This window comes from Pterocles gutturalis, unplaced genomic scaffold, assembly GCF_000699245.1.
Source record: "Pterocles gutturalis isolate BGI_N339 unplaced genomic scaffold, ASM69924v1 scaffold25227, whole genome shotgun sequence".
NCBI classification, from domain to species: Eukaryota; Metazoa; Chordata; class Aves; order Pterocliformes; family Pteroclidae; genus Pterocles; species Pterocles gutturalis.
This window is the reverse complement of record NW_010113510.1, coordinates 13-20,798: the sequence shown is the minus strand read 5'-3', so window position 1 is coordinate 20,798 and position 20,786 is coordinate 13. Positions and strand designations below refer to the sequence as shown.

Here is a 20,786-nt window from a genome sequence, read left to right as displayed (position 1 = left end):
TTATCCTTTTACTTTTTTTTCTTTTAAAAACTTGCTGGTTAGTGGTTAAATGCTTTAATTAAAAATTGGGCTGCCCTCCCAAAAAAAGCCATCTGGCCCCAAATTTGCTGTTTGAGCATAGCAGGAGTAGTAGCTCTTAAGAAATGCAAACTTTGCAGTGATGTTCCCTCTTACAAAAAAAGCTCGAGAGAGAGTTTGTGTTCAGAAAAGGATTGTGGCAAGAATTTTAGTGAGTTTTCTCAAAATGACAGCTCTGCTTGTTGCATTTCTTTGGGCTCTTCCTGGGAGTGTTTAATATTGGCGTATGTGTTCCACCAGTGGGTCTAGGTAGAGGATGCCACTAAGTAGTTGTTTTCCCCAAATAATTCTGTTTGTGTCATATGTGTGTTGGAGGAAGTCAGTTGCTGCAGCATCCTTAGTGTGAGAATATAGGGGAATGGTTTTAAGCAAATTATAATAATCTTCTGTCATTTATGGTGAAAAATACACGTGACTGTATGTCTCGTCACTTACAGTGTCTTGTGTTCCTACTGTTGCCTGTAAGTTTGCAGGGGTAATTCCTTATCTCGCACCCGTTCAAGATAACATTTGTGGTGGTTTTTCTTCTCATGGAAATGCCTCCATTAAAATGTGACAGGCTCAGGGTCTTGCTGCAGTGCCACGCAGTAGTTCAGTACAAATGAGGATTTTTGGGAGACCTGATTGATGCTGCACATAGTTAAATGTTCTGTCTCTCACAGTGGGCAGTAGCCAAATACCTGGAGAAGTCATGAGAAATAGGGCAAGCGCGGAAGTGTTCCTTTCTCTGACAGGGAAAGTGAATTTTAAAAATGTTTGCAAATTTGTCTTTTGTTTAGGAGTGGGGGAAGAGGGAGACTTAAAATATTCTGTGTGTGGTTTAAAAGAAAAGTCCCTTTCAAACAACAAGCTTCAAAGATTAATTTTGTTTAAACAAAACTCACCTTAACAGAGGAGAGTTCAGGATACTCTTTTACTTGTAAAGTAGATAATTAAGATGCTTATAGAACCTCAGCAAAATGTGTTCAAAGGGAGTGGAAAACTCCATAAGAGAAGGAAGAGTTTGTATGTGAAGGAAAGAGGGCAAAGTGCAGGGTGCAGCAGCAAGGTACTGAGTAGTTCTTGGGAAAATTACTTAAAATAGGGGAGTGATAAACTTGTACTGCTTTGCTCTCCTGTTTTACATGGAAGAACTGTAACTGCGAACTGACCCGATGGGTAGCAGTGACAGCACTTGTAAACTGAGGATATGTAGGTGCTGCTCAGCCAAGGACAAGTGCAACTGGAAATTTAAAAGCAACAACGAGGAGCAACTCCAATAAAATCATTTCGTGGTTTTCTAAAGACTGTTGGGGAGAGGATAACGGGACAGGTTGTGGAAAAGGCTTATTAAGTTGAATTGGTCATGGGCAGAACTTAATTGTAGGTACAGCTTAGGCTGACTGCTTGTGAATTGCCTCATTAGCTATGTTGTGGTAGCAAAGAACCACTTAACTGCTACATCCTGTGTTAGTCGAAGGGCTTTAAATTCTTGGTGGTTTTCTGCTGGAGCACAGTAAAACATGGCTTTACAAGGCCTGTGCGCAGGTCGGTCTAAGGGGAATATGTGCTCTCACATTTACCGGAAAATGAAGTCTTGCCACTGGATGAAACTTCAAAGGAAATACAGTTGCCCTAGAAATAGAAGGGGAGACATTTACTCTTTGCAAAAGGTGACTGGAGTCTGTAGACTTAAAGCTTGCTGCCGTGGGCATTCCAAAACTGCCGGTGATGGCTGTGTGGATTGATGGTTCCCAGTGTCCAGTTCTTTGGTGCTTTCAGGGAAACCTCATAGACACTTCTAAACTATTATTTTCCCCTGTCTTTTTATGAGGGAAATGTTTTCCTACAGTTGTGAGTGAGCAAGAATAAATATATGAAACTAATCTTGATTTCAGACTAGCAATGCCTTGCTTGCACATCTTACCAACTGAGGAAGGTGAGCCTGCAGTGTCCTCTTGCATCGTTATTTGCTTTATTTCACTACTCGATCTGATTTGTGAAGTTTTACTTGGTTTATATATGGTTTATATATGTTTTGTCTTCTCACGTATATGGTGTACTGGAAGGAACTGAAGCAGCAGCTCCAGGAATAATGTGTCTGTTTTCTGATTAACGTCCTTGCACAGTGCTTCGGAGCCGTTTGTGGTAGGATATTGTGGATGTTAAAGCTCAGATGGGTACAGAAAGCCAAACTGTAAAATAAACATCTTTCTCTCTGATTGCTAAACACTAAGATGGCAGATTGCTGAGCTGGAGAGAGCACCCTGGGGAAGCATCAGTTCTTGTTTGCTGTATTGCTTGTGTCTTGTAATTAGCTGCTCTCAGGGTCAAAATGGGATGGTAAATGGATCTTCAGTTTGACTAGACCAAAAGTGTTCTCATATCAAACATGGAGATGAACCTGTGCCATTTATGTGCTTAATGCAGCACTTACTGTACTTCCTTTGTAAGGAAATCGGTGTTGTTCGTTGCTCTTGGTTCTTCTGCAGCTGTGCGCTGCACAGGTACCGTCTTCAGCTGTGATACACAGAACAGGAGGCTATTGGAAATTAAGTTGTCTTTAAAGAGTGAACACAGTAATTTGCCCAAATAATGAGGGTTTTTCATTGATAATGTCACCAAGCCTTTGGGAGGAAGGTAGGAGAAAGACTGGCTACAAGGTAAGCGCTCTGTGTGCTTACGAGCCAAAGGAAGGACTTAGGTGAGTGTCTCCTCAAAAGCATTAACCTTTTCTTCCTGAATGTGTCACTAGTGTCAGGTGGCTGAGGGTGTATGTGGGATAAAAATGGCTTTTCCAAATGAGCACCTGCAACATCACTTATCATCACTTAGTATCTTGTTGATATTTGTCATTTGATGCATTTTGAAATTACTCTTATAGCTGTGATTCTTACTGAAGCTTAAAGATGTGTTTGAATTCTTGCTTGCTTATTGCCTCTTCAAGTTAGTGGCTGTAGGCTTGTAGATTAAATATTCATGTTGGGTTTTTTTGTTCTAAATATGACCTTTCTATCAAAGTTAGTTAGCTCACAGGATCATCAAGTAGTACAGCATGTAGATTTAGTCATTAGAGTAGGGGGAGTTACAATGCATTATTAATTTGTTGGTTTCTGCTGGTAATAAAGCAAGGTAAAAAAAGAAAATGGGAATCTTCCTGAGTGTATATGGGACCTTTTTTTTTAGTGATACAGTTTTGTAGTTACATATTTAAACAACACTGTGTCTAAAGTATAAGATGCTGCTGCAGCGTTTTCTAATGTTTGAATGTAAAACTGGAGAGAAAAAAATGCATGTGACTACTTCTAATGGAAAATGGGTTTGGCATGAATGTCAGGGATGTGTGAGTGTGTGTGAGGTGCACCTAGTACATCGGTGGTTGTTTCTTTCAGGTCATGGTGGTTTTGGGTGGTGATACCTTGCTGGTCTGCTAATTATCTGGAATGTTTGTTTTTAATTGCACTTGGAATTACTGTATTCCTATACCAAAGACATGCAGCGATCTCATCAGTGCTCTGGTTCGTTGTGTTGCAGGCTGCAACTCGTCAGGATATGACGTACTGGCTTCAGGAACTTCAGCAGAAGAGATGGGAATATTGTAACAACCTTGACGCAGCAAAGAGGGACAGCCGAACTTCCCCTACACCAAGTGACTTTTCCAAAGGTCTTGTTGCCAAAGACAATCCTGGTAGGTTGAATATTTGAGGAAAAACAGAGTACATGTTTCTGTTTTGTGTCAGTTAATCAGTACAAGGCATAGCACTGGGATAGAGAACGGTCTTAGGAAGTTTTTTGTTACATATTGTTATCAAGTAATTTTATGTAAACTTTACAGCTTTATGTTGATGATGCTAAAATTGTTTAACATAAATGTAATTTTATGTGTGATTTCGTATCTCTTACAAAACCTGTTGATTTCTTTAAAAACACATTTTTAGAAATGAAGTAGAATGGAGTCATCTTCTGACTATGTTTCATTAAGTGGCAAAGTACAGTGTAGGTTACATAAGTTGTCTTGCAGTGGTTGCAATATCTTAAAAGCTTAGCATTTTGAGTATCCTGAGACATAAGCTGCAGTTTTTAAGGGGAGCAGGTATATTTTACGTTCTGAGTGACCATACTTTGTTCCTGAAAAGGTATGGTGTGGTGGATCTGTGGTGTTTACTGTGGTAAAAATTGTACGTGCAGCCTCCCGCTCTCTGCTCTGTAGTCTCCCTTTTTGCCTTTTATGCTGAGTTGGTTGAGTTCAAAAGTTAGCCAAAAAGGAAGGGCTTTTTTCCTGCTAGTTGAATGAGTGGAATATATTTACTGTGCAATCAGGTGATTTCCAGAGCTGATGGAAAGGGTGGAACAAGACCTAGCGGTTGAAGAGGGGAAGGTACAGTAAAGCAGTAGGCAGGACTGCCCTCTTCTGGCAGCAGGCTGTTCGATCAGATCAACTACAATATGTACCTTGGCCCCAAATCTCTGTTCTTTCTTGTTTGTGCTACTTCCTCAGAGCTTAGGTACAATGCGACATTAACCTGCCGTCACTGCAGTCTGTGTAGGTGCTGTTCCCTCTCTCCTGTTCTGCATCAGATCTAGCAGTTGTAATCCAGTCACTTCAGATTACTGATCCGGTGTTTTTCTTTTCTTGTAAATCATCGGAGGTTTGATGGATCAGAAGTGGAACCAATTTGTGTATTATTATTATTATTAAATTCAGTGCAAGGAATGTCAAGATAAAATGCATGGGCTGAGTAGACCCATCCCTTTCGGGGACAGCCTGTAGTTAAACTGCATTGTGTATGATTTGAAACTGCATCTAGGGTATCTCATTTTTGAGGACAAATCACTGTGATGACTTTATCATATACTGAAGTGTTTAAGTAGGGATTTCTTCTGGGGAAAGTGTGAAGAGCCTGAAGGATTGATGATTCTTCTTTTTAAGCAAGTACTCCAAAAGTTGAAGAGTTGGGAGGCTCTTTAAGGCTCTGATTCCATGTTGATGACTAACATTAGTCTTCTGTTTTGTTTTTTTTTTTTTTAAAGTGAACATCCATTTCATGATGTGCTTTATACTGGAGCATAGAAATTGGTTTGTTTTGCTAGTGCTTGAGTACAGATGCTATCAGTAGTGTTTTAAATGGAGAAGTAGTCTGTCTTCAGTCCAGAAACAAAATTGCTCACTGTAGTCTTGCCTGTTTTGTCCTGTTGTGGCTCCTCCTTGTGCCCCTCCTACCCCCCCTCCCCAGTTTAGAAATCTGGACTAACTGGAACACGGGTAAAGCTAAGGTACTTATGAATCAGGCTTGACAAGTTCTTAAGAATATTCAAGGTAGTGAAAAATCCCTTCAAAATATTTTTCAAAGTGGTCTGTGGGAAAGCTCATGTTACAAAAATGATTCTGTAGGATTTGTCGTGGAACTGCCTTGCTATCATGGAAGTCAAATAAATTCTTTATTTATAAGATATGGTATTATCTGTTTTTTTTTCTTGGAATTGATTGAATGTTAATGTAGTTTTTATAACTTCAATTCTTAGTTATGTTATTCCTCAGCTCTTAATTTACATTAATAAAATATTATCTCATATATTTATAAGATGGTTGTGTTTTGAAATAAGTTTAAAAACAAGATGATGTTTTTCAAGGTGGCTGTAGTTGCAACCACATTACTGTGTTGTGGTGTCTCTGCTGTGTACTCCCTGCCTCTAACCACTCCGCTGGCTGGTGTAGGCAGGGGATCGTGTACAACAAGCAACCTCAGGAAGTCAGAGAAGGTTCAGCCAAGCTGACAGGTATTTCTGTTAGAGGAAATGCATTTATTAGAAATTCAGCTCTTGAGTAACTAATTTACCTGGGCTGTACTGTAAAGAGATTTTGCAGTCTTGTCAAATGATACAGGTAGAACACGTAACCAGCTGTCAACATGAAAGCAGAATATTAGTATTCCAGCCTGGTTTTGGGTGCCCTAAGTTTTTGGTGTGGGTTTGGTTGGTTTTTTTTTTGTGGTTGAAACCTGTTGTATTACCTTCCCCTTTTAGACAGTGAATATTTGGCTGATAAGACACTGAAGAAGTTTCAATCAGCACTGTTCATGAAATAAATCAAGGCACTGTAATCTGTACCTGTATTTGAAAGATGACACGATATGCTTCTGTTTCAGATAGCATTTTTCAAGGATTTGAGAGATTTGTAGTGTCAATGATGTTTTATATTTGGTATTCTTTATCACAAAATGTTCTGTCTTTCTACTTCTAATCTTCAATATGGGCTGAATAAAAGTAACCATCTGCTGGGTAATTGGAGGGCACAGCTTGCTCAAAGAAGGTCTTGCTGCTAGTGGCAAGGAATTGTCAGAACAAAGACTGAAAGGCTCACTAGTGATAAAACAGGGTATCATGATTTCCCAGGGTTTTTCCCTTCCTGCAGAGAATGGTTTAAGTCAGAAGCCCATCCAGTGTGTTACTTTCTAATATAACTGCTGAATCAAGTCTGAGAGTTTTCTCAATTTTTTTAATCCACTTTAGTACTTTGTGAAGGATATGGAGAAGAGTCTGAAAAATATATTTGAGCTTGTTTTTAACTTGCTTGCTCAGAGGGTTTGTAGAAGGCCATAAACTTCTTCACGCTCTATAATATTTTTGTTATTCATGGTCTACTCCATACTCTGCATTTCCTATTCCCCCTGCCTGCCAGAGGAGGGGTGAGGGAGAAAGCAAGCTATCCAGGATAACGGAAACACTGAGCTAACTGCGTACTACAGATCCTGCAGTACGTGTTGGACAGTGTGGTGTGTTGGGGGCCTGGCTAGCTCTGCTGGATCAGCTTGGATCCTCTGGGCTTTAGTAGCTCTGGCTCAGGGCTAGCAGCAGTTCTTGGCTGGTTCCTGTGGAGCCATTCAGAGGCTGTGTGAGTGTGCTGGCACGTGCGCAGTGCTGCGCCTGAGCTCTGTGACTGCGTGGCTCTGTGCCTGAGCTGCAGATTTGCTGAAGTGTGGAAGAGTTTGATGGGATGAATTCAGGTACAGCTGCATTCAGCTCAACCAGAGCTAGTAAATCCTTGCTGATCCAGTAGGTCTTCTGATGTGTCTGCAGTGCCTGTGCTGATGGACTCTGTGCAAATCCAGCCTGGGCGTTCCCAGAGCTGGCTCAAATGGGTGAAGCTCATAGACTTGCAGCAGCCAGTGTCACTTCTGGGATGAAGCACACCCTGGAAGCTATGTCACAGTGTTTTTGTGACACTGTTCCTGACTGAGGGGTTCTGATAGATGTGAGCTTGTTTTACAGGGAAGTTTAGGGATTAATGTTATTGATCTACCTTAATTTTTGTGGCTTTATAGCTACATAAGCTACACAAATCAATATTGGCTGAGATAGTTAATCACTCATGAAATAATGCTTCATGACCATCACACAAGTGCTGTTATCAGAAGTATGTGGCTGCAGCGAGAGCTCACTGGGGAAAACATTTTGCTGTTTTTCAAGTTCATTTGAACAGAGCATTTTATAAAGATATATTGCAATTTAAAATAAAACCCTAACCTCATTACTAGCAGGCTTAGTAGTATATGACTATATAGCCAGTATTCTTTCATTTACTGAAAATTTTGTATATTTTTCTCTTTTTTTTTTTTTTTTTTTTTTTTAACATAGATTTGAGTATCCTAAGTCAAAATGCTTCAGCAGAGCGAGCTAGAAATATTCTAGCTGTGGAGACTTCTCCTACAGACCTGGTGGGGGAACAAGCAGCTTCCCAACCTGCACCAGTCCAGCCAAGTGCCATAAATTTCTCACTTAAACAATGGAGTACCGAAATCAAGTAAGTTTGGGACATGGGAGAAAGAGGTATCATGAGATTGATAGTAGCTGGCAGAGCCTATTTCCTACGAAAAGACGTGTGTGTGGTAAGTGGAGCTTTTTAGAAGAACTGGGGGTGGTGGAGTGGATCAGTACATTGGACTGTATCTCTTCAAGTGAACTGTTTCTTTATTACACTCACTTGTTTGAAGGGCATAGCTGAGCATCATTGTGTAGCATTACTGACACCTGAAAGGGTGAATCAAGTCCACTAAAGGACTTCTTGCAATGGCTTTGCTCTCTGAACCGAAGCTGGGAGTTGTATTCCCAGCTAGGACTGCTTTTTATCCTTCATTGTTTAATGGAGCTGTTAATTCTTAGCGTTGTAGTAGTCATAGTATTTAGTGCTTATGTATGAAGTATTTTTACTGAGGAAAATCAAAACAATATATATATTTTTTTTCTTAATTTTCTTCTTAAAAAAACCCAACACATTACACACATTTGAAGTAGATGTAGTTTGAATTATTGACCAAAAATATGGCAGACCCCTTTGGAACAACAGCAAAACCACATCTTATCCCCTCACTTTAATGAGTTCATTCTTTAGCATTAATTGCTTTAAGGAAGGCAGTCCTGGTTTTCAGCTCTCCTCTTAATGGCTTGTTTCTAAGTGACTTTGCTCTGCCCACATAGATTGATCTGCTTCTACTCAAAGGATATTACAGTGCTATTACAGAGCAGCTCACAAAGCAGAGCTGTAGCTTTGGTGAGCTAGACCACATCCCTCTTGAGCTGCAAGTAAAATATTATTTGGTTTCATCAGCGGTGCTGAGTTAAACAGTTTCCTTTTAAAGCTTTTCTGTTAAGCACAGAGATCTGGTGGTGTGTTCTTTTTTTTCTTTTTTTTTTAAGACTACTGTGTAGACCATCGTTTAAGTTTTAGAAAAGATGGTGTATGACTGGATTAAGAAATATGTAAATCCTGTTACTACATGTCTGTTTAAACTCGGAGTCTTGTGTGTTTTCTTGGGCTTGCATGGCTGCTTTGCTTTGGTAGAACTTATATTTAGTCATAATAGAAGGAAAAATAACATGAAACAGTTTCAGTGAAGTGAATTTCCGTATACTTGAAATGAGTGTTGCTGGCTTTTTAAAACTTTTTTTTTTCTGAATTGCAGAGTTTATGCTTTGGGGAGGTCTGAGAAAGGCACCGTCAGGGTGGGCTGCTTGCTGTGTGTTCCTGTTTCTTTGTCACTGAGCAGAAAGGCAGCAGTGGAGTTGTGGGTTGGGAAGCCCTTTTTTGTTGGAGAGAAGTGTTTCTGGTGGCAGTGTCCCAGCAGATATTGTAGCACGGTATTGAAGAGTTGGCCTTTCTCTGTGTAGCTGTGATCCTAATGGCTTGGAGTCCTTGCAGTGCTCTGGGAATAAACATGTAAGAAAGTTTCACACTGTGAAGCTCTTTCAGGCTGAATGCTGCCATCCCCCATTCCGCTCTTTCTGGAGATACTCAGCTGCACTGGTTCATCTGTCTGAATGTGTTCCTGGGAAAATAACATTTATTGTATCTACTAACAGATTTTTTTTAATTCTGTGGAGGTTTTTTTTTTATATGGAGTGCTCTAGTGCCCCCATGAGCTCTAGATTTTAAAGCAAGCATTCCTTCCTGCAAGGTGATACTGGTGGGAAATGGTGTCTTTGTCACAATCGGTTGTTATGCTCAAACATCCTCTTCTGAGCTTTTGGAAAGTCATTTTGCAGAGGGCTTACTGAGCCAGCAGATAAAATCTGAAGTGTGTGTGGTATGGACAGTTGTGCACTACCTCTGGCCGTGTATTCTATCGCTGGGATAAGAGTCTGCAACCTCGTCAGAAACTATTGAGCTGCTAGAACCTCTGACAAATGTATTTACATTAGCATAGGACTTGCAGTGACTTGTCTTGAAAGCTATGGCATTACCCCTGCCTGTTCTGAACTAGGAGATCATGAGCACTTAAGTTCCGTATCTAGTAAGATACATTTGTTCCAGGTCTGTTGGATTTTCCTTCTAATGGCTCTCCTCAGCTGCCCCAGAGAGGGGTAGGGCATGTATAATCTGAATTTAAACTTATTTTGCGTAAGTATTAAAAGTTATCGTTATTACATGCTTACATTCCCCATATCTTTTGTTCATTCAGTCCTGCAATAAATGATGCCCAATTAGTAAGCAAAACTATTCAGTAATGTTGGCAGGGTCCTTCAGACAACAGCCTTTCTTATTGCACAGCTTTGGTTTGTGCTTGGACCGTTTTGAACTGAAGTCCTGTGAAAAAGCATTAAGTGGTCATATAAGCCCTGTATTTTAACACATACAGCCTCATTTGTCACTTCTTGATTGAAAAGTGGTTGTCTTTTACTGGGCTGGACAGCATTCTTTGAGCATGTATCACCAGAAGGTCTAGTTAGTTGTATTGGACCTCTGTGTGGAATCAGGACAAGATTCTTAATATTTTCATAGCAGCGAAAGCTAATTATTAATCTTGGAAAATTAAAATGGCATAGTAGTGTGACTATAAAAGCTGGTGGCAAAAAAAGCCCCTCTAAAATGTTAGAAACTCTATAGTACACGTATGCAAACAATGGTACTGTCATGGTTGATTGTTTCCCTCCCTCCTCTGCAATTCTACGCAATTTGGGCAGAGGTGAGATCTTATCACCTTTATGAGTCCACTGTCTGATTTCTTATTGGATTGTGACTAGTTTTAACCCCAATATTAGAGGATGGATCAAGGTATTTCCAGAACTTCAGTCAGTTTTTCTCTACATCACTGGGAGCGTGTATTTGTTAAGAACCTAACAGATGTCTCAAAGACTTACCTTTTCTCCTGAACACATCTGTGATGCATTTGTCAGAGAAGCTATTGCTATAATAACTGCATTTGCATCCTAGGTAGCAGTGATGAAATAATAATTGGAAAAAAAATGAAGAATATGTATTGGAATTAAACCACATGTATATTTACAGTAACTAAAGTTGAAACATGCTTTTTTACTTGAAAAAAATCTATTTTAAAGTACAAATTGGCATATATAGACATTTAGGCTTGGTGGTTTTTTTTTCCATTTTGTGCTGGTTTTGACTGGGATAGAGTTAATTTTCTTCGTAGTAGGAGGCTATGTTTTTGTATTTGTGCTGGGAACAATGTTGATAACACTGATGTTTTAGTTGTTGCCAAGCAATGCTTACATGAAGCCAAGGACTATTTCAGCTTCTCATCCTGCCCCTGCCCTCCTGGCTTCTCCTCTGCAAGAAGCTGGGAGGAGACACGGCCAGGGCAGCAGACCCAAACTGGCCGAAGGGATATTCTGTTCCGTACCATACAACGTCATGCTCAGTGTATAAGCTTGGGGACTTGGCTGGGGCAGGCGATCGCTGCTGGGGGACTGGCTGGGTGTCAGGCAGTGGGTGGTGAGTGGTTGCATCACTTGTTTTTTCTTGAGTTTTGGTTTTGTTGTTTTCCTTTTCATTACAATTGATTATTATTAGTAGTAGTATTTTATTTCGTTCGTTAAACTGTGCGTATCTCAAACCATGAGTTTTCTTACATTTTTGTTCCAATTCTCTCCCTCATCTCGCTTGCGGGGGGGAGCGACCGTGCGGCAGTGTGGTGTGTAATTGCCAGCTGGGATTAAACCATGACACATCTTTATGCTGTCAGTATCTTTTATGTATGTGGAATATAGAGTTGGAAACATACTCAATTATAGTAACTTCAAATTACATAATCATAAAAAAACCCAAAACATCTAAAAATACGTAATCATTAGATCGTATGATCAGGTCTTGCATCATATGTCCAATTGTAATTGTACTGTGCTTAGGAAAACAAATACTGTTTTTTAAATTGAACTATCTACTTTTAATCTAATAGAAAGTAATGAAACAATGCTACTTCTGTGCCCTTAACAACCCTATGCAAAAGCTTTGCAAAATTCAGCATCAGCTGTTCGTGGGCCTGATGGCAATTTTTGAAGAAGCTTTTGTAGAAATCATTTGACTTCTTGTTCCTTGTGATTTTTCAAGCTTTAAAAGGTGGTGTTCAGACAGGCTTGAAATACTGAAGTTGCTCAAGAGCAGAACAGGTGGTTGTGGCGTTGCATGGTAAAGACACAAGCCAACTATTCAGAGAATAGCTGTAGAGATGCCAAGGGACACTTACTAATTTTGGGTGCCCTAGGAAATATGTCAGTCATCACCCAATTTGATCTATTTAATTTGAACGGAAGATCTGAACAATGCAATGAGGCTTCTTGCGCCCAGCAGAAGTTGTAATCCTTTCTGGAAGGAGATTAAATCTTTGTCACGTTTGCAAATTGGTTGTTGAAATAGTTTTAATAACCTTTAGGATTGTTTTAAAGTGGTACTTGATTTCAGCTCACCAGACTGTTGGAATTTTGCACTGCATAATGATTGGCCTGAAGTTCACGTTGATCAGATGGTAAACTTCTTGTGATGCTGAAAGACTGGGTTGAATCGTCAAGTGATCTTGAAGGTGTAGTACAGGTTACTTTCTGCTTAAGGCTTGAAGAGTAAGAAGAGAAAATGTGTCTGACTGAAAGCATCTTTGTGGGTCTCTGTCTTACATAGACTGTAGAAAATGCTGAGATACTAAATATGCTGCCAACTTTATATCTAAAATATTAGACTGATTCATATGGATTGATGTAGAATTGCCTTTTCTAGTTGAACAGACTTTACAGTACCACGCTACATTAATACTCATGGACATAAGTGTGGACTTAAACATTTCTGATTGCATGATGGTTATGGGGAAGCTGGGTAGGGTAATCTCATCTGCTTGTGAAACACATTGTTCTATAGAATTATCAGCTGGAATTTAGAGGTTGCCTCTGAAATGTTCTTGCAGATAATTGGCAACATTCCACCTTAGTAAAGAAAACTGCTAAGGAGTCTGTCATCAGCAATTCAGCTACAGCAGGTCTCTTGAGTGATCCCAAGTTTGACATGAATCCAGAATAGAAAACTATAACATACATGCGTTTTGACTGCATGCTGTTCTGTTTAATGCTTGGCAGTTATCCTAAAATTCTGAGCTACAATAACTGATCAGTAAAGGGATGCTGCTTCTAAATCTTAATTTTGTTTTGTTTTGCTTTTTCCCCACTGCCAAAACAAGGATAAAATAGAGCATGACACACGAGACCATAGTGGTCTCCTAGATATTAATATCCTGTTAAAGCGTATTAATTCTTCTGTTCTGGAAAAATAGCACTGTTGATAGCAGATGCTATTTAGTAGGATATGCTTTATTTTCTTTGAGCTTTTATTTCATATTGGTTTTGTCTGTGTTTTAGTTTATTTTTAGTTTGCCCTGTTTCAACTGCAGTGGTTGTCTTGAAAACCTCTTCATAAAAAGAATGCAAAGCGGAGAAACCTTTGTCACTTTTCCTGCTGCCTTTTTCACAGAAATTCAATGTCCTCTTTAAGAAAAGGAAATAACGAAAACCGTAAGAGCATATTTTATACCACTGAAGAGTGGGAATTGCTGGATCCAACCCCAAAAGACTTGGAGGACTCGATGGCCCTGGAAGAAAAGAGGAAACACCTGGCAGAAGGAAGCAAAGGTAGAAGTGGGAGGGAGGAAGGAAGGGGAGCGTATGCCTTACCTTCTTTAGTAGAGTGTGCTGTGTTATGTCTGTCTCGAGGAAGTAAGTGGAAATGTATCTTTTCTTCACAAACCACATCCAGAGCTCTGTAAATTCTTCTAAAAAATTACCTCCTTATAACGTGTTTGGAGTCCCCTGCCATTCAGATACAACAGCGTAAGTGCAAAGCCTTGTTATCCACTGTTTCAGGTTCCCCGGGCCTATTACCATCTCAGGTTTTGTCACTGAAGTTGCAAAGTTAAAGGATGAAGGGAAATGTTGAGGCTTTTGATTACTCAGTTGAGTGTCACCCATTGAAGCAGAATTGCTGTTAGACTCTAAAGATCTGCAGTATATACATGTTATATTGGCTTGCTTCTGAAATGGGGAAAAAAGTAGGGATGCATACGCAGTGATGGCTCATCTGGGCATTGTAGCTGGGTCTCGCCTTTGACCAGTGTCTGTCATAACCTTGTGAAGACATTGTTACAGCTCCTTAAGAGCACTTCAGCAACATCCAAGTGATTTAATCTGTTAGAAAACATCCTTATCTCTAAGAATACTCCCGTGGTTATATAAATGGAGGTGAAACCTTACACTGAATGCCTCTTAAAAGAACAGTATGCTGTGATATCAGTTGTTCTAATCGCTTCTGAGCTGTCAAATATTTGAAGCAAAGTTTACTTTGCCATTTACTTTTATTTTCAGTAATGAATTGTGAAGTTCTCTTCCTGTCTTATTTCACAAGTATTAATTTGTGAGATAAAATTGTTATCTGGGAGGGGAGAAGACTTTGAGCTGTATGCTTTTCCCACCAAAGGAATCGACTTGGAAAATGAGGCCTGAGTAACACTATTGTATGGGGCTGTTTGAATGCTGCTTAGAGTCTAATTTTAATGACCATATTTTTAAAAGGAAATCTGAATGCTTTGAAACGTCTTTTTACTAAGTGAATTGAACTAGAAGAAATTGTTTTATGCAGGACTCACTAGTTCAGCTTTTCCATTCGATTTTGGCCGCATTCCACACAAAACAAGGCGCCCGTTAAAAGACGTGATTGGATCAAGCAAAAACCGGAACAGCAGTGACTCTTCTCCAACGGAGTGGTATTCTGGTAATGGCAACAAACTAGTCTCTGAACTGCAACTGAAGTATCAGAGCCAGCAAGAAGAGCTGGAAAAGCTAAAGAAAGATCTTTTGAGTCAAAAGGTAATTAAGCCTTCAGGCAAAGAGCATGAAAGCTTGTTAGTTTGCCCTTTATGGCCATCTAACTGCATTAAGATGTAATTGTTCAAAAATAATGGTGATAAATGAATCTGTTTACAAAATGTCATGAAACAAAAAGGACCAAATTTTACATCTGTAAAGATTAGATCCCTGAACAAAACTTGGTGTGTATCTCTTTCTTGTCATCTGAAACTAGATTTCTCTAGATCTGCCAGGATCACACATAATCACAGCTTCGAAATCCTCCTTTCGGGTCCTTTTTATTTAGTTTGTGTTTTGTTTCTTTTAATTCTGGAGGAGAAGGTGGGGGAATGGGAACTGACTTCTCTTTGTCTTTGTGTCTCTGTCTCTCTTGTATTAACTGCATTATCACAAACAGTTTTGTAAATTATAGACCTAACCATAAACCTGTGTATGCAATACTGCCCTCTTATTTTATGCTTGTGTGCCCTTATAACTCATATTTCTTAAATAACTTGGTTTTATCTAAAAGAATTTCTCAAAATCAGTGCCTCATTCTAGGTATATCTTTGTGATTTTCCACGTCTCTGTAAAATTCCAGATACATTACTGAACATTCAAGTTCTCAGGAATTCTATAAAGCCAATTCCTGTTTGTGTCCTTGTATTCTTAATTAGTGTCAGAGAACTATTTAAAATAAAAGAATGAAAACCTCCCGGTTTCACTGATAAGTATTGCAAACGCTTCTAGGGTTAAATGTACCTTCCCACAGTTCCCCAGTGTTGAACCATTAACCAAACATGGGAAACAGCAAAGGTAATAATCCAGATTAGGGAGACTTGTAAGGGAGCAGTCTGCTGTTCCTGCTTTCTTAGTGTTTGTTGTTGATCTGGAATATCTTCTTTTCTTGTGTGTGGTTTTTGGTTTTGTTTTGGGTTTTTTTGGTTTCGTGTTTTGGATTTGTTGGTTGCTTTTTTTAGTTTTGGGGGTTTGGCTTTTTTTACAGTTTACCTTTTGGAGAGCTTCTGGTAGCAGCTAAGGCAAACTCTGACAGTATTTCTTTTACATTTCACTTTGACTTATTTGCATGGAACAGCCTTTACTTCTTGAATGTCATAGTAAGATCTCATTCCAGCAAGGAGTCAAGTAGGGTTTTACTTTCAGTGTAACTGCCTTAAAAATCAGCTTGTTTTATGCGTGTGTACCTGTGGTTCCCCAAGCAAAACGCATACACCTTTTATGCAAGTGGATAAATGTTGTAATTATCCAGAATTTTTGCAATTGCATGAGCAAAGATCCTTGTCCTTTTTTAGTGTGAAGGAATTGAAGACAGTAGAATTGTTAGATGGATGCGTTTTCAAAAAGAAGCTCTAGTTCAGAGCCTTTGATGCTGTCTTTTTTGCAAGGACCACAGAAAGTCCTCCCTTGTGGCAGGTCAGTTAATTACTTGGCTGATTCTGCGGCAAGATTTTCTAAACGGCCCTCCAGAGACTTCCTTTTCAGCAAAGCCACATGTATTTTTTTTTCTCCTTTCATTTTCTGAGCATCTGTTAGGGAAGAGAGCAATTAGTTGTCTTTCCCTTTTCCATTCAGTATGTTTCATTCATAATTCATAATTTTTTTTGGTTTAAGCCCTCTTCCTATTTATCTTCTTAAAACAGGGTTTCTTACAAGGAAGCCTTTTTGAGCTTCCAGGTAGCTGTGGGGCCACAGCTGTCAACTGCTCTTCCCAAACCTGTTGTAACCTTGCTAGACAGGATCCTTAGCTCAGTGAAAGATGCTGAAGCCATCTGTATAGGCCAGTCATTGTAAGGTATTAGCCTGCTAGAAAACTTGTCGTGCAAATGTTTCCTTTTTTCCTCAAGACACCACCATGAAGTCTGTTATAAGCTGATGATTCAGATGCAAAATCCATTCTAAAGCTTATTTTTTTTTTGCTTGACATTAGATTTCTAAGTTTTATAAAACTTACAACTTCGTTACAATCTTTCTTTTTAAAAATTCTTAGGAACTTGTGCGACTCCTGCAGCAAACAGTCCGATCTTCTCAATATGACAAATATTTTGCAAGCCGTCTTTGTGAGGGGGTTCCCAAAGACAAATTAGAGCTGTTGCACCAAAAAGATGACCAGATTTTGGGTCTCAACAACCAGCTTGAAAAGTTAAATCTGGAAAAAGATAGTCTCCAGCAGGAAGTAAAGAATCTGAAATGTAAAGTTGGAGAACTCAATGAGCGGCTGGGTATGTTGATGGAAACTATTCAAGCTAAAGATGAAGTGATCATGAAGCTCTCTCGTCAGCTCAGCGAATGTGAGGACAATACCTCCTCTCAGAGTGGAGCAGTAAATTCTTCCGTGGCCACCTGTACTAATAAGGAACTACAGGAACTGGACAGACTAAAAGTAAGACCAATGTCTCTGTCTTGGTGCGTAGGGGAATCTCTGCTCCCTGTAAAAACTACTTTCTAGTTTGCTGTACTGTTTGAGGAGATCACTGCAGCAGTTCTCCAAGGTACTCATCAACTGAGGCTTTCTCTGCTTGGAATCTACACTTTGAACTGTTATGTGGCAATCTGAACAGGACTTTTGTACTTTGAGCTGGTCGGTACATCTCTAGTACAGTGTCCCATACTTTCAGTAATTTAATCATTGGTGTGGAGGAGGAGTGATGTGAGAAGTAATCAAAGGAACAGGAAAAAGTAAGGGTAGGAGGAAAGTCTGGTCGGTACATCTCTAGTACAGTGTCCCATACTTTCAGTAATTTAATCATTGGTGTGGAGGAGGAGTGATGTGAGAAGTAATCAGTAACAGGAAAAAGTAAGGGTAAGAGGAAAGTATGAGCATGGAGGAAAACAATCAGAAAGCTTGCCTTTTTTTTTTTTTAAATATCAGAAGTGAGGAAACAAAGAGTATGTGGAATGGCAAAGGGGAGGTCCGAGGAGAGAAAAAAGGAGGAGCATAAGTATTAAATATCAGAAGTGAGGAAACAAAGAGCATGTGGAATGGCAAAGGGGAGGTCTGAGGAGAGAAAAAAGGAGGAGTATAAGAACCTGTTTTATTAATGCTGCTCCAAATGTTATCAATGCTTTTTTTTTTTTTCTCCCCCCTCTAACCTACCTCAGTGAATGTGTCCGAAGTTCTTAATGGAGTTCCTGAATTAGCCACTTTGTTCTAAACGTGCTTTCTGGCCTTTGGATAAATGTTGTCCTCCAAACTGATTAACATTCCAAGCGATGTGGAGTGTGTGAGGCACAGCACCACCCTGTGCTCATGTTTGGCATGTGTGTTTGACTTGCGTGAAGACTAAAAATGAATATTTGGTTTGATCCTGATATTTTTAATGATTAGTCCTGTTAGTAGCCGCTTGTTCTGTTTTCTAAGGTATACTTTCTCTGATAGGCATTTACTGTTGGTAAGATATTTTTATTAAAAATCCAGTTTGCTGTTTTATCAACAGGACAATCTTCAGGGTTATAAGACCCAGAATAAATTTTTAAATAAGGAGATTTTGGAACTTTCTGCTCTACGAAGAAATGCAGAAGCAAGAGAGAGAGAATGGCAGGCAAAGGTCAGACTAACTCAGCATGTTCTCATTTTGTCAATGTGTAAAGCAGTTTTCAAAAATTCAGTTGTAAATCTGGACAGGGAATGTAACTGTGGAATGGAAGTGGAATGGCTTAAATATATTAAATGTGGCAGCTTAAAAAAAAAAAATCCCCTTCCCACCCAGTCCTTACAGACTAATCTTTCTGAATGGATTCTTGAAAGAGGTAATTGACTTTAAAATCATTTTAACCACTGGAGCTTTTTTCACAACTTATGCACACAGGCATATATATTTCTGAAAACATTGTTTTCTCTGAATTAAGGCTGCAATAAGGCAGGGTGTGTAAGGATTTGATACATCGCTGAGTAGAGCTTTCTCCTTCTGAGCACGAAGGATGACTCCAGTGTGGGGAATGTAACTTTGCAAGTGTGCTTCTGTATAGATGAATCTGAGTATAGAGAAGTTGCAGGTAAATAATGGAGATTTCCATTGCTTGGAGCTAGGAAAATTGCACACATCCGTAGCTAAGGCAAGATATACCTGTAGCTGTGGTTTGGTAGGGTTTGCTTTTGTTTTGGAAAGTACGCGCACAGTGGCCAGGTCTAAATGCTGGGCTTTTGGCATGGTGGTGTGTGTTTGAAATTCCTACCTGCTATTACCTAACTCAGATCTTTAAAATGACATTTAAGTTTTTTGTTCAAACATGCATAGAGTAAAGCTGTTATTTAAAGCACAAAATGGTGAGTTGTACTTCCACAATGTAATGATAATTAAAGCTTGCTCAGATTTTCCGCATGTTAAAATACATGTGATAGAAAATCTCCAGTCTACTATTCTGCCTTAAAAGGCTTCCTGTAAAAAGCCACAAGTATCTGAGGTTTCTTTCCCAAGTACTTTAAATACAGAATTTTACAGCAGTGGAATAAAATGCATGTATAATTTTTATTTTCCACACATAAGAGTTTTATGTTTTCTGGTACTACAAAAATGGGAAAGTAAAGCTGACTGTTCTTGACTTACAGGTTTCTAAGCAACATAAACTAAGAGAATAATATTGAACCAGATTTTTAAAAGAAGTGTCGTGCAAAGTAAGTTTCTGAAGACTTATAATATTGTATATTGTTTTCTGCAGTATACTAGCTTGGAAGCCAAACTCTGTCAGATAGAAAGTAAATACTTGATCTTGCTTCAAGAAATGAAAACTCCTGTTTGTTCTGAGGAGCAGAGTCCTGCTCGTGAGGTCATCACACAGTTACTGGAAGATGCCTTGAAAGCAGAAACCAGTGAACAACCAGAACAAGCGTTTTTCAAACCACACCTGGTCAGGTAATGTGGTCCTATTAAAATAAATGCATGTGTATCTTGGTCAGTGGGCCCGGTTCTGACACTGGGAAACAGAGAGCGGGGATATATTTGCAGGATTTGGGGCTTTTAATGTATTTCCCTTCATAAATGACAGTATCATCATTAAAACCTTTTTTGGCTGTATAAACATATTTATTGTTTTATTTGAGGTACAGAACTTAAATGTTGCCGTATACTGCTGAAGGTGAGCTACCGAAGAGATGGGTTCATTTGAACTTGTTTAATCTGTGTAGTAGTATGTACTGGAATACCAAGTCTTTTGAATATGGGGTTATAAAAATAATTATTAAATAAAGGATATACTTCAGAAAAATGCTTAGTAATTGTTAAAACTTGAAAACTCTGGGGAGTGGCTTGAGAGATATTTGAAGTAACTTTAGGATGGGAACTTGAGAGTTTCAGGGCTACTGAACACATTTTTAAAAGCCTTTTTTCTTTCCCCCCCTCCATTGCAGTGAATATGATATATATGGTTTTCAGACGGTGCCAGAGGATGATGATGAGGAGAAACTAGTAGCAAAATCACGAGCTCTGGACCTGAGATCACTTTCTCTCAGTGAAAATCGAGAGATCTCCACAGGAGTAAAATGGGAAAACTATCTTGCAAGCACGATGAATAGAGAGATGATGCGCTGTGTAGAACTAAAGAATCTTATTCGATCTGGAATTCCACATGAACATCGCTCCAAGATGTGGAAATGGTGTGTCAATCTCCATGTTAAAAAATTCAAGGACAGCACTGTTCCTGGGTACTTCCAAACCTTGCTTCAAAATGCTCTGGAAAAACAAAATCCTGCATCTAAACAAATTGAGTTGGATCTCTTGAGAACTTTGCCAAACAACAAACATTATTCTTCCCCGACATCCGAAGGGATCCAGAAGCTGCGAAATGTGCTGCTGGCATTTTCCTGGAGAAATCCTGATATAGGATATTGCCAAGGGCTCAACAGGTAAGATTTTGCAAATCTTGAGTTATAACTATGCAGTGAAACACTTAATGAGCCTTTCAAATCACGTGTATAGCAATGTGCTTTTGGACAGCAATTTGCCTTATGGGCTGTATCTTCATAACTTGCAGGGTTTTAATAAACAAATAACTATCACAATTTTTAAAAGCAATAAAAACACAAAAGATTTGGATCATGAAACTTGTAAAATCAGGTTGGCAAAAAAACTGGAACTCCAATTAACTTACATAAGAAATGG

At 39.2% G+C, this 20,786-nt stretch overlaps 1 protein-coding gene across 1 annotated transcript; it reads left to right on the top strand.

Moving 5' to 3' along the window:
• Positions 1-3,588: 3,588 nt before the first annotated feature.
• Positions 3,589-20,534, top strand: TBC1D2B (TBC1 domain family, member 2B). The gene is made up of 8 exons (XM_010074539.1): positions 3,589-3,745; positions 7,693-7,858; positions 13,304-13,461; positions 14,465-14,691; positions 16,679-17,071; positions 18,126-18,236; positions 19,348-19,541; positions 20,036-20,534. Exons 1-8 carry the CDS (start codon positions 3,610-3,612, stop codon positions 20,532-20,534), a joined length of 1,884 nt encoding a protein of 627 aa, XP_010072841.1. The 5' UTR covers positions 3,589-3,609.
• The last annotated feature ends 252 nt before the right edge of the window (positions 20,535-20,786 follow it).

Bases quoted from the DNA above. Each gene is read 5' to 3' on its own strand.
- TBC1D2B (XM_010074539.1), top strand. From the start codon at position 3,610: ATGACGTACTGGCTTCAGGAACTTCAGCAGAAGAGATGGGAATATTGT. The intron at 3,746-7,692 runs GTAGGTTGAATA...TTTTTAACATAG, and splicing joins TGTTGCCAAAGACAATCCTG to ATTTGAGTATCCTAAGTCAA. The intron at 13,462-14,464 runs GTAGAAGTGGGA...TGTTTTATGCAG, and splicing joins CCTGGCAGAAGGAAGCAAAG to GACTCACTAGTTCAGCTTTT.